This window comes from Passer domesticus, chromosome Z, assembly GCF_036417665.1.
Source record: "Passer domesticus isolate bPasDom1 chromosome Z, bPasDom1.hap1, whole genome shotgun sequence".
In the NCBI taxonomy this organism is placed as follows: domain Eukaryota; kingdom Metazoa; phylum Chordata; class Aves; order Passeriformes; family Passeridae; genus Passer; species Passer domesticus.
The window spans coordinates 20,073,428-20,088,339 of NC_087512.1; the positions used below are offsets into that span (position 1 = coordinate 20,073,428).

Here is a 14,912-nt window from a genome sequence, read left to right on the forward strand (position 1 = left end):
TATTATGAAAAAGTACTTTTTTTTCAATTAGAGAAAGGATTTAATTGAAGTTTTCCAGTAGATTTCTCATTCTCCTATTCAAAATCTGTATTTTCTATTTAAAATCTACATATAACCTGGTAATTTCAATAAAAAGTACTACGAAATATATAAATATATGAGGATTTTGGACTATAAATATTTATTGCACCTGAAATTACTTGGGGTAAGGCAGCTGGTATAAAAGTTCTTAAAGCAGTTTTCTCCATTAAAATCTCCTTTTTTTAACTCAAGAAAGACTCTGCTAACATGCTAAGCAGATAACACCATTTCTCTGATCTGACATGGAAATTTGCATCTTTTTGGTTTTTTCCAGTGGGACAAAATGAAGGGAGAACAATTTTTTTCAAACAAGAAGTTTCAGTACCTCTTTCAATTCCATTAATAAAGTTTCTCTCCATGTCACAGCTTGATAAAATTTAATGGAAATTCTGCCACAATGAACAACATGCAAACAGCTGTTTCAGCTACTTTGCTAAAAGAGGTAATAAATATATTCCAGAGAAAAAGATAGAAAGTATCTAATGTCATACATAATGCACATAATATCTGACAAATTGGATTAAGAAATAATTTGTCAGTGGTCAAATTTCTAGTATATATTTTACTTGAAATTTAAAGACAATAGCCTTAGTTTTATTTTTCATACCTGAAAAACTTGCTAATTATTGGTAATTGCACATACATATAGCACAAATATAATTTATTGCTGCTATAATTTTTTTCTGTTACCTGGTATTTTACCTTTTTCTTTTTTCATTATACTTCTCTTCCATGATTCAATACTGAGTACACAAACAGCGAAATGGATTTTACAGTACACCCCTTCTCCCCCTCTCTCTACACACAAGCTCTGAAGGTTTAAAGGCAGCAAGCTGTAGACAATGCAAACACTTTGCTGAAGAATAATAAAGTCTCATACCGTCTCCTTTGCTGTTTAATATCAATTGGCTTGTTAATAGCATAAGGCGATCCGTGAGTGCAAGCATTCTGGAATCTAGCCACTTTCCCCAGAGCCAGGTGATCACAGCTAGGTGGTAAACTCATTTTATCCCAACAGAAGCAGCACAAGACTAACAGCCCAAAGGATGCATTCCTGGGAAAACTGGAAACAAAATGTTACATAATCAACGTCATTGAAGTATGCTGCTCCAACGGAGCCGAGCAGTCCTGAGCCTGGAAAGCAAATGTTCCTCAGCTGCATCTGTCACCATCATGGATGCAGGAAGTTGGCTGTTTATTTCCACCCAGTCATACTCCAACCAATTACTGATTAAGCAGATAAAGTAGAAAGTCACTCAGGAAGAGATTCCCTCACCTGCCTGTGGGCACAAACCCTAACAATATTTAGTTTCTAGATCTTTTTTTTTTTTTTTTTAAGGTGGGAGACAGACCATAAGGACAGTTTAATCAGTTAAGATTAATATCTGAAAAAGCCACAGACTGAATTGACTTTGAAGAAGCAGGTAGGCCAGAAGAGATTTTTTTTGCATATATCAAAAGATCAGAAGGGAGAAGTAGGATCTTGGTAGACTTGAAATTGTCAAATAACATTTAAGATTCAAGATGGGAACTCAGACTGATTAAATTTCCCCTACAAATTGTTTCAGAATTTTATCTCTATGAAGACTAAATGAAGATCATAAAATTTCTTATGTATTTTATGAAGTTTCATATTTTGAGGTATGTTTCTTATTGAATAGCAAAGCACTTTCCACTAATACAAAGTAATACAATGTGAACAATCCTAAGAACCTACTCTGTCTCTGAAAAACAACAATATATAAAGCTGCTTTCTCATATCTATAAGACATTTTATACAATTCAACAACTCTAAATTATCCACGGAATTGCCTTTATTTATGAAACTACATCTACTTGGCCTCCACTGTCTCAGTCTCTGTGCAATGTTCTTAGAGGTCCCAAGAACAAAAAAAAATCCAGAAAAGTAGTACTATAATACTACTTTCAAGCACGAAAAAATTATGAAGTGCATTTTACACTATAGCATGATAATCTGAGGAATGGGAAGATATTTATGTTCAGCACAGAAAAAAAAAGCTATCATGGAGAAGTAGAAAACTGGGGGTATTTTGTTTGTACCACATATAAGAATTAGAAGAACCTCAATCTATCTGGCTAGTATTAATCCTCTTGAATTCCCAGCATTTAATAAAAGGAGGTTGCAAAGGTGGAAACCTAACAGGAAACGAGATAGAAAGATAGGGAACTTTGTGAGAACAATGGACACAGGACTGTTCCCAAACGGGAATACCCTATGTCTGGTTCCAGAGGGAGTGACACCTTTCTCAGAGAAAGTCACTAGAGAAGCAAAAAGAAGTGAAAGGCAAGAATGCACCCACTATTCCTCAGTGAAAGCAGACAGGCAGCAGATGTGTCCAACAGAATGGGAAGCAGGATGCCTTGCCTTGGAACTGCTAAAATGAAGTGGAATCAAGCTCAAAAGTTCAGATGCATCAGAGGGGTGCTCTTGCCTGCAATCACTATGCAGCTGCTCCATGCTCTCCCACCCTCACTGCCTTGCTGGGAACAAAAGCAATTTGTCATGGACGCTTGGCAGGTGTCAAAGTGCTCACAGGATGATGGAAAAAAAAAAAACAGGCAAAGGGGGAACAGTCATCTATACTGTGTGTTTTTCTTGCATCTAATACAAATGATAAGTGAAATGATAAGTGTAATGCATAATACTTTTTATAGGTTGTTAATTCTATTTGTGTCCTGAAACTGTTTTGTCTCTATAGCTTTGTATGCACAGCTATTATGATTGAATTCAAGGTAAACTTTCTATTGCATTAAGACCCATGCTAAGTAAAGAAGAATCCATTCTCTTGGAAAGATGAAAATGCAACCGATGTGAGCTGAAAATCTGCACTAGTCTTTTAAATGTGACATTAGTATAAGGCTACATCTGATTCTACTTAGGTCATAAAATAACAGCAATTATAAAATCTTCCAGAAACTACTTCAGCTTTGTACAACAGAAAGCTAAAAGAAATAAATATATCTAACCTAAGCCACAAGTAGCCATTCTCCAACATGCAAATAGAGTTATTATGAAGAAAAGAAAACCCAAGGTAAAAAGTAAGCAACTTGAATACCATGCCTATTACTTCTTTAGTTAAGAAAGAAAAAGAAAGGAGAAAAAGGTAAGAAAAGCAGGCAAATCTAAAAATAATTTTAGAAAAATCAGATCAGAGGAAAACCAGAGGGTTTTTCCTTAGTTGTGGCTTGTTTATTAGATTCTTGTTTAGTTGGGTTTTTTGTTTGTTTGTTTATATTTGGGGTTTAAGTGCAACTAAAGTTGATTTTAAACCAGTATTTTTACATATGGAACAGTTTCTTCCTTGTGAATGAAGTAGAATAGTTTCTTTTCATTCCATAATGGGTACATATGCACTACTGGAAATATTTGTTCCAGATATAAAATTTAATTTATGCATTTAAGATTCTTCACCAATAAGGAATTAAAGTGGGCACAACAGCACTTCATGAGCCATGCTGTGTCAGTAAATTCTCCATTGCAGTGCTGATGCCTGCACCCCAGCCACCAGGTTACCCTCAGCAGCACTAGACTGGAAGAACTGAGAGGCTCCAAACTTCCTGCCAGTCATGTGCTTTGGAGGCCATGAAAATTTACTGGGAAATTTACAGCAAAAAGTATCTTCCCATCTCATGGGCTGGGGTCACATGAGGAATGGAATATTGTACCAACTGCAGAGCATTTTCTACAAATCTGAACAGCCTATTAGACACGACAATTTTTATCTTTTTTTTTTCTTGTTATCAATTATCTATTTTTATCTTATTTTTTTAATCTTTTTTTAAAATAGATTGAAAGTATGGAGCTATTATAATTTTGAAGTCTCACTGATACCAGACATGCTCCATGAAACTTCTCTGAGAGCTGAGAGCTCTTTTCTTTCTCCATGAAGGATGAATTTTTGAAAACAATACATGAAACACATCTTCAGCACTAACACCTTTGTACAGTATGCAGCCAGAAAAAGTGAACTTACTTTGAAGTAATGTTTCCAGAATAATGAGTGTGCAGGTAATTAGACCATACTTAAATTAATCTCAAGGGAAATTTCCGTGGAAAGTTTAGCCTCAGGATATATCACGGAATTTTCAGATTGGACTGACTTGTGGAATTTTGGCAGAAAAATTAAAACCACTTAATCTTGATATCTTAAGAGCCATCTAACTTTTTCCATAAAGATGTGGTCTCCAGTATGTTACAATAGTCAAAAATTCTCTAAAATCAACATTTATGTGAAATAAATATCTTCAGTTTTTGAATCAGATATATTTAAGTTGATGTAAAACTAATCCATCTGAGGTTTTACTCTGTGGATGGATATTGATATTTTGGATTGCCACACAGTTTAATTTAAATATCTCAAAACACTTGACAAAAATGAAATGAAACTTAATCATAGTTTTTGCCCATAACATCATTGAATATTCAAGTATTAATAAAACATCTTCCTATTTATTTGCCTTATGAAGTTTTTCAACACTTTTTTTTGAATTTTAATGTAACAAAAGTTGCATTTTTATTATTCTTTATTCATATACCCAAGTCTAAGTAAATGGAGAATATTAACCTTGTGTCTTTTAAGGAATTACATTCATTTTGGCATATGGTATATTAATACTTTTATGCATCAAATTTTAACAATGTTTGCAAAATTTTCAAAAGATAGTTTGGCATCTGGAAATAGCTAGATATTAAAGAATAATTGGAAAATCTTCTCTTCCTGTATGAGAGAAAATTACATAAGATTTTGACTCCTATTACTGCTATTAATACTGTTAGATTGCAGTTTTGAATAGATGGCCTCAGCCAATGTAATGGGTTTTCCTAGACTAGCGAACATTTTAAGGAAAAGTCCAGCGTTGCTCACATTTACAGCCAAAACATATAAAAATATTTTTTTTCCTCTATATAGTGTCACTTTCTATCTACTGACTAGACATTTTTTCCTTGTGACAAGAAATTTTTCCCAGAAATATGACTGACAAAGAATTGGCAGATTACATGAACATGGTGTGGCAACATGTGACAAACTTTTCTGAGGAAGATATGGTCTGTCCAGAACACAATTATAATTAAGAATCTTCATTTATAGATTAATAGACTGGACAAATCTCCCCTTACCATGATTGTTTTGAAGATTTTCCCTTCACATGTATATATTTATTTGTCTAAATAGCTATTTAAAATATTGTTGTGGAACATTCCCTGACTGCTGAATATGTGCAATTTTGTAACTCTAAATGGAAAGGTAAAAGAAAGATGAGAATACAAGTATTATTTCAACACATATCTTCTTGACTGATGAATGTTTGATATTGTCTCCTACTTTTAGAAAACAAATTTTCTAGAAAATGTACTGTTAATTTACTTGAACACTACTGCTTGAATAGTCCAAAACTATTTGCATGGGTTTTTTTATTAAGTGTTAATTGGTAGTAATCTGAGATAGTATGCTATATGTGCTACATAGTGCCAGCCAAAGCAAACACATAAACAAAAATTCATAACATATGGATCATATAATAAAGTTGAGAATAAGAACTAGCTCTTGCTTACACCACTGCACAGATTGCATAGACATATTGTGAGTCTTTCTGTTACATATGGGGATAATTAAAATGGTTTTAAATAGTATATGTCAAATACACACTGGAAAAGACTCCTAAGTTCAAAGGAGTTAGACAAATAGTCAATAACAGCATATACTTGGTTTCAATTTTAATGTTTAGATTTGTCTTACAAAGATGGATCTGGTTTTAACATATGTTCTTATAACTCTGCCAATACACTTTTCCTGTTGAAGTGTAGAGCTACATGCTGCTGCCCTTGAAGACCTGTTTTTCTCAATTGACTTCTACACACTTTTGCTTCCTTTTATCTCATTAAGTAATGGAGGGAATCATTAATGAAGACATTCTATTCTAAACCTCACATATCATTCAGCCATTAGAATAGGTGCAGTGGGTCCATTCAGCTCAGCACCCCATGCAACACTGGCCCAGAAGCCTGCCCTTTACTTGGCATGCATCTTTCCAATAAAACCAAAAAGACTAGAAAAATTTAATTTCAGCTATCTCACTGCAAGGAAATAATATTCTTCTGACAGAAAAATTATTTAAGGGAATAAAATAGCTAATGAATAGAGGAAATTAAAAAATCAGGAGTTCTTATTCAATTCAATCTGCAAGCATTGTCACTGTATATGATGTTACTCATTACAAGGCATTAATGACATACTGCAGTAATTACACAGCAGAAAAATTCTGTTTATTCATCTCACCAAATGAACATCTTCTTGAACGTTGGCTGCTACCACTATATTTAGAATATCAAGTTAGTATTAGCAAGGTTGTTTACTGAATAGGCAATAGGCAAAAAAAAATAGAAATGTTAGGTGTTGGTAATATGCATTACTTCTATGGCATACTAACTACAAATTTATCTATTTGTGATTAAATTTTGTATTTTGTATAGATTAATAATCAAGTAATTTCTGAGTCCATTTTTTAGGTATATACCTCTGTTCTTTTTTTTTATATTCTATTTATTCTATTTACTTATTCTATTTTATTTACAATATTTTCTTGGTTTCAGCTGGAGTAGACTTACTTTCTTCTCAGCAGCTATTACAGTGCTGTGTTTAGGATTCAAGCGAAAATAGTGTTGCTAACACACTATGTTTTTGTTTTTGCCAAGTTGTGTTTATCCTAAGTCAAAGACCTTTATTTTTGCCTTGTCTCATGCTCTGCCAGTGAGAAGATTAAAAAAAAAAAAAAAAAAAAAAAAAAAAAAAAAAAAAAAAACTGACCAAAGGGATATTCCACACCACAGAAGTCATGCCTAGGATGTAAATTGGAGTGAGTTATCTGGAAGCATGGCTGATCTAGGCTCAGGAACATGGGTCTGGGTTTAGTCAGCAGGTGATGAAAATTGTATTGTGCACCACTTGGGCTTTTCCCCCCTTTTTATTATAATTTTTATTATTTAAAATTATTATTTTATTTCATTTTCAATTATTAAACTGCACTTATCTCAATATAGAAGATTCACTTTCATTCTCCTTCCCATTCCACTGGGGAGGCAGCAAGGGGAAAAGAAAAGGGGTTGATCAAGTGGTTGCATGATGTTTCATCTGTAGTTGAGTTGAAAACCATGGCAAATGTACAGGTTGTACACCAGGCTGAGTATTTCACTAGAGATTTCCACAGATAATTAATTTTCAAGAAAGATATTTTCCATCAGAAACTGTCAGTTTGTAAAGGTTATGACTTCTGGTTAGTTTCCAACTTTCTTTTTTTCGTTCTTCTTTTGTTGTTGTTGTTGTTAATTTTGTTTTGGGTTTGTTTTGTTTTGGTTTAGTTTGGTTTTTTTTTTGGTTGGTTTTTATTAAAAACTCCGTGAAGAAAGTGAAGAATGTGCTGTCCTCTTTAACTCTGACATTACAAAGAATTTTTGACTCCCTTAGAAAAACTTGAAGGAATAGATATCTCTATTTGGTACAAATTCACCTCCGCACTCCATGACATTTTAAAATTTATAGTATAGATCTAATATTATTCTTTATCTCTTCCCTGAATGATATAACCAGGCTGTCTTAAAACCTTCCTATAGACCAAAACAAAATAAAACAAAACTCACAGTGATATTGTCCATATGGCTGTCACACCCCACATAAATCACATATAAGAGAAGGAGCAGAAGGATATGCCTTTAAATTAATCGAACTGCTGGGAAAAATCCTTTCCTGAAGGCAAAGGAATCTTAATTCTACATTGTCAAGGCAAAATGAGGAATTCTTGCCCTAAAACCAAGGTGATCTAGCATAATTACAGGATATAGTATGATATACACTTTAACAAGCTGAGTTCTCTTTGCCCAAAGAAATTTTCACAATACCTTGTTTACAGCACTGTATCTATGATTCAGTGGTCTATAATATGATCTATCACTCTAAAGCGTTAAGGGTTTGTTGAGGAATCAAGACTTAAATATCTTTTTCTTATATTTGAAAATAAAATAACTCTTATGATCCTGAGTATCGTACAACAGTTTTGTCTGTCAACCTGTCAGAGCTGAGCCTGGACAGAGGTACATGTGTGTACATACACATAACTGAGCTGCCTCCAGCTTTCCTCCTGCTCTCTCATTTGAGCCCCTGGTGAACTGATTCCAGTTATTAACTGAAAGGGCAGAGAAAGATGTCATGTTTTGCTAAGATGAGTATTCAAAGTTAAAGAATGAAATAAACTATTCTCAAAGAATACTGATGTCTTTTCCATTAAAACTGCCTAATGCAATATCCCCAAATGTAATGCCCACAATAGTGATGTCTGCCTTTAACCAGGTGTATCATGGGATCCTTTTTGCCTCTTCTGTGGAAATGCTGAACATTAATTTCTAAGCGTTTTTGGTGAGCAATGTGACCAAAAAGATGCCATAAAACCCCCCAAAAATAAAACAATCAGATCATTAGTTTGTATATTAAATACCCAAAATACATAGCATATATTTCTGACATTGATCTCCCTGTGCCAGGCAATAGAAGAGTTGCTACCATTTTAGATGTTCAGGTTACTGTAAAGATAAGTATAGACCCATATATTATACTGTTGAACACTTCAGAAAAATGAAAAAGGGAATAAATTTTTTTGCCAGTCAGGACTCACAATGTTCTATAGTCAGTGGGACAGAGTTGCTTTTTAAAAGGGCAAAAAAAGGAAAGGAGATTCTCCACAAAAAACAGTGAAGATAAAATAAGAAACTGTCCTGTCAGCGGCATTGAATACATCAAGTTAAGGCCCTTTGTAAAAGCTCAAAACTAAACACCTGAAAATGAACTTTGTTAAATAAGGATAATTTAATTATTTATAAATCTAGAATGTCAAAGTTTGCAGCACACGTTTCTTAAAGCTTTTCTTTTGGTATGGAATTTTAAGTATGTTGCAGCAGATGAAGCAAATTGAAAATATGAGAATATTCCCAGTTATGAAAATACTGCATAAACCAAAGTCTGTACAGAAAAACACATAAAAATGCCCATTTTTCCCCAGAGATCCTATGAGTACTGCACTTTAGCTTATTCACTATGATAGCTGTAACACTTCTTTGTGTTGCACCAGCCATGTTGAATATTGAAGTCTTTTCCTTGATACCATCATCCCAGTTCTTGATCTCTGCTACAAATAAACTTCACACACTGCAGAGAAAATTACATGCTGATTTGCAACTGAAATGAACAGAGAATCTGCTTCCATACACAGGGACATGGCTTCTGCATTGCTGCATGTAGGAATAGGAATGTTATTATGATTTGCTTTTTATAATAAAAAAGCAGTTTTATTTGTTATGCAGGAAGTGGTGAGTAAGATTTCCTTTCCCCTTTTCAAAGTATTTAAAATAGTAATATTCATCCCCTCTTCTCATATAATGTAGATACCTGTTTGTATTCTATGTCCATTATGGATAAGTTCTGATTTCTATCATGATAAAATGCAAGCCACCACCACTTCATATGAAATATTTCTTTTCAAAATGGCTTTATTGTATGAAATGAGTCATACTGCTTCCTGGGCTGAGCTGAAGAGCAAGAGTTAAGGAGAATAATATGGTCACTAAGTATTTGCAACTATTACTTCACATTCCTTCCACGATTGATGAGCATGTATTGAAGACCATTATAAAAGTCACGAGAAAAACTAAAGTCAAGCTACTATCTCAATTTTGTATTGTAAATTGTTAATGCATAATAATTTACAGTAAAGTAAATAACCATCATAACAAAGCTCTTGAAGCTTTGTACTAAAAGGCTTTCCTTTTATGGTTTTCCTTTCATGCCCTTAAATTTGAAGTCCATTTAAATTCCTCATTCAAACTGATAAAGATTACCAATTAAAGGCTACCTATCCTGTGTTATCAGAGACCTCAACTAGTGGAAAAAATGAAATAAATCTGCTCTGCAGTGTTGACATTAATTAGTACGTTATAAATACAAATGCTAAGGTGACCCTTGTCAACACTTTAATGTTTTCTATGGCTTGAAGGTAAACCCGAGAACAGCACCAGATGACACATGTTGCCATCTTAGGTATAATTACAGCAGGTAAAATGCCTGGGAAAATTTTCAGGAGCATTTCCTATCAATCCCTAAGAGAAAAGTAAGCAAGTAATTTTCAGAGCTGGAGTTGGGCAAGTTATAAAGATCACAGTCCCTTTTGTTTTATGTAAGTGTCAGTGTAGATCCAATTGTGGACAACTGATAGATTTTACCCCCTCAGGATAGTGGAAATGAGGGGTGTCAGCCCAATCAGTCAAACTGTAATCCAGTCTTAAATTTGTCATGTGATCCTGCTAACTTTATATGTTTGACACAGCTGAACATCATGGTGCTTGTTAGAACATTTTGAGAACTGCTCTGTCTCCAAGATAGACTCTGAGAGTCTTACTTGAATGTGGATATGTGGATAGAGCAAGCCTTCATTTTGATGGAAGAGATACTCAAAGATACACTCTTTTCATCATAGCAGGACAGAACTCTCTGTGTGAACTTAGTCTTTTTGTCTATTCAGACAAACTTGGTCACCTTTTTTCCCTCCCCAGAAATCACCCAGAAGACTCTCTATAGTGTTGCTTTTTCAATATAATAAAGCATGGATGAAATTGAAATTTTGCAGGTGTTGCCAATTAATTATTACCTCGATTTCAGTGGAGTTTTGCTACTTTATTAACTGCTTCTTTCACTCTTGCTGTGACGAGTCCCTTAGGGAGATTTAGTCATTATTGTACTCAAAGCCTTTGTGTGCTTGCAGTTAAGGAAGTAGCCATTTGGAAAAGAATACTGCATAAAGAAGAGGTATAAGCAGAGCAGTCTGAAAAAGGCCAAAATGAAACTGCTTATGAATCACGGGGAACTGATTTTAAGTCTGAGGAAGTAACACTGTACAAAGGGAAACCTTCCTTGGAACAAAGCATGTACAGAGTCAGTTGCAGTGGAGGCTTTTGGATGCCACAATAATGTGAAATCAAACCTCAGAACTACATGAGCACAGAATCGATTTGTACTCTGGATATGGCCACTGTACATCATAGTTCCATTTCAGAACAAGACATGGTCTCATCCAAACATGGTTTCAGAATATGATGGAATTTTCTGTTGAGAACACCAGCAACTAAAAACCACCAGAGTCACAATGGTTTATGTCTGACAAGTAATTTCCATGCCAAACTCCTGAAGCAAAAAAGGCTAAGATGTAGAAGAAGAAAGAGTAAAATTTTGCAGGATAGCATCATGATATAGTGTAGAGGTGTACGATTTATGTGTGCAACACATAAATAAGATCTCAAACTATGGTTTTTCACTTTTTAGAAGACTAAAGTATTTGTAAAAACAGGACAGTTTTTTGTTTTGTTTTCCGGAAGCCGCCAGTGAACAAGGTTGGGGACAGCAAATACTGCATATGCCCAAAGTATATATGTAATAGGGGAGAAGATGGGGAATAGAATCATGCAGATAAAACAAGGCAGGTTGTGCTGAGTTGAAAGGGTAGAGAGCAAGACAACAAAGATCATCTCCACTCAACAATGCTGAAAGTTTTCTCTGTATCTCTAATGACAGGGTGCAGACTGGCATGCTGGATTGTGTTTGCTTGCTCCAGGTACAAAATTAAAGAAATTAAAAGCACACAACTTGTAGAAGTGTCAGAAAACAGGATACTCTTCTGGCCTCAAAAAGGTGACCAATTTAGAAAAATTTACCAAAGGATTACTACCCTCACATTGATCACAAACCCAAAACTAAATGGAAAAACACCAGTCCTGTAATTTCCCTCTAGATACCTTGCATTTTCTATAGGCAAGAGGGTCACTGTACCAAAGTCATTTAGCTCTATAGTGCAGACTTATCTGTATAAGGATTATGCAGGAGTCTGAGCAAGCCATATTATGTTGGTATTTTTACATGCATTCCAAATATGGAAAGTATGCAACAACCTTATAGTTATCTGATTTTATCTTGAACGTGTGAGAGTACTGGCCTCGAAATGAAATAAGAACAAAGATTTTGAGCTTATCTTAGCTGCAAAAACACAAACCAGGTACATTTCCATTTCTACTGTCATCATCTGTAGCACACACATGATTGCTCCTCTTTTATTAGCCCATTTGTTCCAAAACAACAATTTACTACTCCTGTCCTTATGGCCTCACAGCCTTAATTCCTGCAACAGCCTGTTAGAAGGTACATTATTTGGTCTTTTGAAGAGTACATTCTCAGTGCTTAATTCTGTGTCTATACTATAATGCAACAAGTTTGGGAATGACAAAGAAAATGCATTCCAAACCCAGTAAAAGCCCACTGTATGCTAGACAACAAAGGTTTCATAAAAAAACCCAAAAAAACCCCACAAAACCTCAAGCTTTTACGTCAATAAGATTCTGCTACTAAATATATTATTTGCATACAGTTTTTCTCTGTATGTAAGAACAGCTGCATATTAAATTGGTTTGACAAAACATGCTAGGAAAACATCAGTAGAAATTGCTAGAATGTAAAATACCAATATTTAAACCCAAAAAAGATTAGGTTAAAAAAATTAAAAATCAGAAAGAACTCCAAAGCAAGGCTGCATTATATTTCAGCTTGCTCTGTGTTTATGGGAATCAATTATGTTTGCACCATTTGTCAACACTGTGATGTGCATGCATGAGCTACTGTAAGATATTATGTGTATACACAAGATATTACCTAAATGGTACAATTTGCACAGTTGAACGGTCCCTGCAGAAATAAATAAAAGGTCTTGCTGAAATAGGTGTGTTTCTTTATTTTGCGAGGTACAAAAGAAACTCATTCTACCTTTCAAGCCCCAATTCCATTCCTCTTAAGGCACCCTTTCTGAATGATTCTATTATTTGTGCCTTGAGGATGGCAATACAGAGATCACAGTAGGCAGTTCTCAACAGGCTCCTAGTCAAAAAACTCACAAAAGTCAGATTCAACCTAATTTTCTGTCAGAAAGCATACAGAACCATGCAATACGCTCGCACCAGAAAATAAGAGGTTGCCAAGCCCATGTGTCATGGCTGATTTTTACCATACCACAGAACTCCCTCCTCTCCCTCAAAGGGTATTTTAAATTAAAAGAATTTTAAAGTAATATAGAATGGACATATAATCATAATATGTTTTATACATATTTCTCTATATACAAAAATACATATTTAACCCTCTCCCTTTACATATGATGTATTAGTCAGAAAGAAAATATTGTGGAACATGCTGTTGAAAGCTTTGAAAGCTTTACAAGATTTTACTGGTTAATTAAATGGGTTTGCCTTTTTTTTTTAACCAGAACTGCAGAACAAAGGTGTTTTTACAAGAGGAAAAAAAAGAAAAAAAATTACTCTGAAATATAGTTTCTATTCCACAACAGCTCAGAACAAGCTATACTATTTTATTATCTCAAGCAGCAAAATCTAGAAACAACTTGCATGAATTTTTAAACTCCTTAGTGATGATAATGAAACCTTAGTGAATTTTCTAGTTTTCCTGTTCAGCAAATCATTTGCTATGATAAAACCCTCATATTGCCCTCTACAGGTTGATTTGGCAACATACTTCTTACCAGTTTTGCAGAGGAACATGTTTAAATTCCTAGGCCAGTATGAGTCCTGGGGCATTTACCAGTGTGACACCAGTACTACAAAGGTCAGGTAGATTAGTGAGATTCATCTCTGCTAGCATGTCAGCTTTCCCATGGTCACGTCCAGGACCCCTGGAATCCCCTTAGCACCGTTAAGCTTTCAAAAACTCTGCTTTGGAGAATGATTCCAGAGGACATTACTATCTCAAATATCTTTAGTTAGGCCCTGAAAAGCACTGGTGTGTGAGATTCATGTTTCTGCTGTAAAAACATGCACTTGTGTAATTTTCCTTGTAACTATCCTTAGTCTCCTCCTCTGTTGTTTCTCTTTTTCCTCTCCTTGGCTTTCTAAATAAAGTTATCAGTTTTAGCCTGGCTAAGGCTGCATCCTGCATTCCTGACACTGTAGCTAGAATGGAAGCTATCAGTAATAGCTTCATAAATAGCTTCAATTGAGCAAGACAACATCTTTTGGAGAAGTTCAGAAGGCCATCTGTTCTACTGCTACATAAATAGTTGTGAGACAAACTAAAAGGGACGACAGTTAAGGCATTTTCCCCTATTTTTCACTTTTTGCTATTGCCCTGTAATTGCCTTGTTTCCCTTCAAGGAAGTAAGATCAAATTGTACTTTAGTAATTGTACTTCACTGCTTCAGGTACCTTGTGTAACACCTTTTCCAAAAGGGCAGTTTCGTCCATCTTTGATACGAGCCAAATAACTTTCAAACATAAAGATTTCTGCCACGAAAACCCTCCAGATATGTATTTCAGCCTTGCAGGAAATAAAAGAGCCTTTACCCTCATAGTGTGGCCCTAGACCCAGGAGAGGAGGCAGTGCTGCCTGCAGTTCACCTGGGCAGTCTGGCAGGGCCACCAGCATTTCATGAACTGCTCCTCTCACCAATTCTGCACAAACTAATCCTCTGTAATGGGTGCATTGCTTCAATTATAAAAAGAAAAATGTAGATAAGCATGTAAACCAAAGTAAATTCTTACCAAACAGACCTTCATTTTTGCTGTCTTGATTTTTACCTCTTTCACTGAACTTCAAGAAGGCAGAGAGGAATGTTAGGCAGAAAAAGACAGTACTTACCTAGAAAACAGAACATTAAGAAATCATTAGAATATGGAAGCTTACAATTTTTACTTATATCAGTAGCGTATAAAAATACTT

General features: G+C 34.8%; 1 protein-coding gene across 8 annotated transcripts in view; it reads right to left on the reverse strand.

The window, feature by feature from the left end:
* The window catches only part of PDE4D (phosphodiesterase 4D), a 509,895-nt gene that overhangs the window by 175,953 nt on the left and 319,030 nt on the right, over positions 1–14,912 (reverse strand). The window contains exon 1 of one of the 8 annotated variants that reach the window (XM_064405629.1): positions 962–1,086. The exons of the other annotated variants lie outside the window; for them this stretch is intronic. Coding sequence (XP_064261699.1) covers positions 962–1,086 — 125 coding nt within the window. Of the gene's footprint in view, positions 1–961; positions 1,087–14,912 lie in introns of those variants that run through there. 8 annotated transcript variants of the gene reach the window in all.